General features: G+C 40.3%; 1 protein-coding gene across 1 annotated transcript; it reads left to right on the top strand.

Moving 5' to 3' along the window:
* Positions 1-1,347: 1,347 nt before the first annotated feature.
* On the top strand, positions 1,348-1,914 carry ASCL4 (achaete-scute family bHLH transcription factor 4). The gene has a single exon (XM_037387557.1). It carries the CDS (start codon positions 1,348-1,350, stop codon positions 1,912-1,914), a length of 567 nt encoding a protein of 188 aa, XP_037243454.1.
* The last annotated feature ends 2,280 nt before the right edge of the window (positions 1,915-4,194 follow it).

Raw genomic sequence — 4,194 nt, 5'->3', positions numbered from 1 at the left:
AACGTTCAACTCCCCAAACCGATAGTGGCAAAAAAAGTAAATTCAGTTAACTGTGAAGATGTTTTTTCAGAAAAAATTGTAACTGTGGAGCTCTTGAATAACAACATGGGAAAAGTCAAAGGCCCTCCAATTGCTGCAGAAGAAGATCCTAACACAACAGGCTGTCTTGAAGGAAAGGTGTGAATGAGGACATTACGCCCTTATACTGCCAGAAGTCCTTGTCTTTTGTCCACCTCTTCTCCTTGGCAAGCTGCAGGCAAACTGGATGATGCAGCACAGACCTGGCACAGTCAGGAGGAATTTTCAACTGCCCAATTAAAGCAGTGTGTAGGGTCTATCAGTTAAGCCAGTACCTGTGTAAACATCTAATAATAGCTACGCAGGGGGCAATCAGGGCATCACCTTTGTATTTGTTTATCTGAGACAGGTGCTCATAGCGATGACCAGAACATTCCTGCAATGAGAAGAAACATGCAAAGTCTTGAAGACTTTTTGAAAATGCTCATATTCAATTTGTAGAAACTCACGCTTCTTGAAAAAGCCTCTCTCTCTTCAGGAGAAGAAAGCAGGTTTTCTCTTACGCTTGCATGTATGCGTTCTTGATCTGACACGACTTGCAACCACAAGAGAGCACTCTTTCCTTTGAAGATGTGTCAGCTTCCCCAGAAAGCTAGAGACATGCCATATAAGTTTTTGCAAACTGCTTGTGAGCTGTTTCAGTTAGACCAGAGCAGCCGAAACAACAAAGCTTGCAGTTGTCTTTTGGATTTCATTGTGAAAAGCCTTTGGGTAGTTTTCAGATGACAGAAGATCCTTGGTTCCTGAAAGGGAGGAGTTCTGCCAAAACTTTGAAGATCCCTGTAAACTTTGCAAATTACCCGTCTCTTGGAGACAATTATATCAAATGATATTGTGGATTACAATACATGAGAAGTGTTTAGAGCTTGGAAGATTATTTATGTTTGGCATTAGCTCTTATGGTCATAATTTCAAGCTGCGAGAAAAGGAATACACAGGAACCCCCTTATTATCTTTTGAAATATGAAGATCAGAGGAAAAGAAGGGTTTAAAGTGTGGAGTGATGGTCCTCAAAGCCTGTCTGTAAATTAGCTGGCATCCTACATCTATAAAATCAACAAGGCTTAGAGCTCATTTCCAGGCACAGAGTGGACCTCATGAGTTGTTAGCAGTGCTTCGGGATCCGAGTTTTTATACACCGCAGGAGGAAATTACAGCCTGTGGGGCAGAGAATCCATACAAATATTTCCTCCTTGCTTGGACTGATACAAGCTTTGGAAGCCAAATTCAGGAACTGACATTCCACCAGTGGAAAAAAAAACCCCAAACATGGACAGCAATAAAGATGATGATGGACTGTTGAACAGGATTGCATTTCCAGGAGCTATGTCCCTGGCTAACAGCCACGTGCACCCCCGTGGGGTCCCCCTGAGGGAGCCCTTTAGGGTTCCCTTCCATCTGGACCCGTCTTACTGGGAACAAGCCTACAGTGGGCACGCAGGTCGCATCCCCTACGTTCCTTTTCCTGGCTACGTGGGCATCTACGACTATTCCTTTGAGCCTGCCTTCATTCGAAAGAGGAATGAGAGGGAAAGGCAGCGGGTCCGCTGTGTGAACGAGGGCTACACACGCCTGAGAGAGCACCTGCCCAAAGAATTTGCTGACAAGCGCCTCAGCAAAGTGGAGACCCTGAGAGCTGCAATAAGCTACATCAAACACCTGCAGAGCTTGCTGGACTGCCATCCCTTAGGGTCTAACAGCAAGGAACCGCTGTCAGCCAAGGAGCTCCCGGAACCTCCCAGTCCTGGTCCCCCGCGGGAGTGCAACAGTGATGGAGAGTCTAAAACCTCTTCAGCTTCATCTCCCTACAGTGAATTTGAGGAGGCAGGCAGCTAGGTAACAGCTTCTCTGGAGGCAGAAAGCTTCAAGTTCGGCTGAAAACCAAATCTAAAACCCTGGGGATTTTTCTACAGATGAAAATGAATACCAGGAAAAGGAAAAACAGCTAGGAAAAAAAAAGAAGGTATTTTCAATCTGTCAAAGGACTTTAAATGTTGTCTGTACAAAACCTAAAGACGATTTGTAAGCAAACAGGTAGTTTTCAGGTTGCTTCAGCTGTGCTACTAAACTTCCTTTGGATTGTTGAAACTGAAGCAACATTTGCATTCTACTTTTCATGCCGCTTTTATTCTGTTCATCTATTTTCTTTCGTCTTTCACTTGATGAGACAGCAAAAGCAGATAAATCCATTTCAGGAAATTCCCTCCCCTTTCTCTTGCTTCCTCTTGTAAGTTTTATTGTCTGTTTTTCCTGACTGTTAACCTGAGATGTACAGGGTTGCAAACACGTGGACTGGGAAAGGTAAGATTTAGATAAAATGTCTTTCCCTAAAATATTTAGAAAATCACATAAATACTTCTATGTCCAAAAATACAATTTAAAAAATATAAATAAGGCTCTATTTGGGAATTAATTTCTTTTATGGCACCTTCTAGAGTGAAAGAAGTAACTCATACATTGGACACTGGCTATTTGGTGATTATTTGAACAATAATTTTCAGGAAAATAAAAGTGACGCTTCCATTCTAATCAATGCTAGGAAGAGGAAACTGAGTTCTGTCAAACTATACCTCTGAAAGCAAAGTTCTACTGACAATACTTCCCAGATTTTTCCTTCTTTTCTGAAAATTGGGTTAATGGGTAAAGTAGACTTGATTGTGTCTTTTTGGCAGGTCAGAAATTACATGCTTAGAAATATGTTCCTGTAGTGGTTAGGTACTGGTGTGTACAAAAAGGGTAACACTGAATCTATCAGTTTACATCTGCATGAAAACGTAGGTATTTCTTATTTTGGTGAGAATATTGTATTACTTTTTCAAAGAATAAACCTTTTAAAATTAATATTTCTGTATCTATGGAATACCTTTAATTTGTACGATGTCTACTTAAAATGAGAATTTGTCTCCAAATTGCTCTAGAATCTTCCTTTCTCCAAGGCCAGATTTAAATAACATTTAGCTATGTGCTTAAATCTCGTTCAGGATATGGGGTAAACTCCTCCGTACCTGTACACTTCCCACAGACCTTTCAAAATTTTGCTTTTTTGGCCTCATGTTAGCGAAATGGTTTTGTACCTTTTTGTCTCTCCTCCATATCATGTTGACTGAACACCTGAAAAAATACTCATGTATAAACAAGAACAAACGCTGATCAAATACCTCAAAATGTGTCCGTCAATTTCATTTAAATAAAAAATTGAATTAATCCTGGCTGTGGGTTTTTTTCTTTCAATTGATAACAAGTGGGAGAGCACTGTTTGCAGGAGTAATGAATTTTCAGGAAAGAATAAAGAAAACTGATAGGAAGTAAATATGAACTACCTATGAAACTGAATTTTTAAACTAGGTTTTTAAATCTAAATATGGAGCAGGTTTGTGGTGTGGTCATCTAATCAGAATTGTTTTTTTGATTTCTAGCAAGACTGCTCTGAACATTTGTATACTTTTAGCTGTTGTATCCATGGCAGTCACAGGCTTTGTTCTTTATTCTTTGTGTGGTAGCCAGCTTTCTTTTCTGATGATTATTTTGTTTTTCTAAAGGCTGTTACTTTTTCAGGGTCTGTTTCCAGACCCAAGAAGTAGAGGTCTAGTTACCTGGACAGTTCAGACCCAGAGCCAAAGCACTAATTTCTGATGCGTAAGCGTTTGTATTTGTTATCCAAGAAAGCACAGGGCAAGGTAATGCTCTGAGTGTCTGATTGGGATCCACCAGGTTTTTGGCTTTTTTTTTCTTTCCTTTGTGGTCCCTGACAAGAGCCTCTCCCCCTGCCTTAGATCTGAGATTTCTGGAAATATGGTAGCGCTGCTAGTAACTCTGTCAGGAAGCCTGAATTGCATTTCTCCCTCAAAGCAGAGATTAAATCTTTGTTATCTATGAAAAGCATACACTTCTTCAGAGTACCTGAGACATTCTATGAAACATACAGTTGTTCGTAGAGCACTCTGAAGACGAAAAACAGTTAATATACATATAATGCCAATAAATAGCCAGATCAAACCAAACCACTAAAAATAAAAACAAAAATTGCCAGAATGACCAGTTTCCTGGGCAGAACACATCAGATAACACCCCAAATAAATTTTTAGTTCACGTGGTTATCACACAGGTTTGACCCCT

Source organism: Falco rusticolus, chromosome 5, assembly GCF_015220075.1.
Source record: "Falco rusticolus isolate bFalRus1 chromosome 5, bFalRus1.pri, whole genome shotgun sequence".
Taxonomy (NCBI): Eukaryota; Metazoa; Chordata; class Aves; order Falconiformes; family Falconidae; genus Falco; species Falco rusticolus.
Note: the sequence above shows the minus strand (reverse complement) of the source record. Positions and strands in the feature narration are given on the sequence as shown.

Coding starts and splice junctions, on each gene's coding strand:
- ASCL4 (XM_037387557.1), top strand. CDS start 1,348: ATGGACAGCAATAAAGATGATGATGGACTGTTGAACAGGATTGCATTT.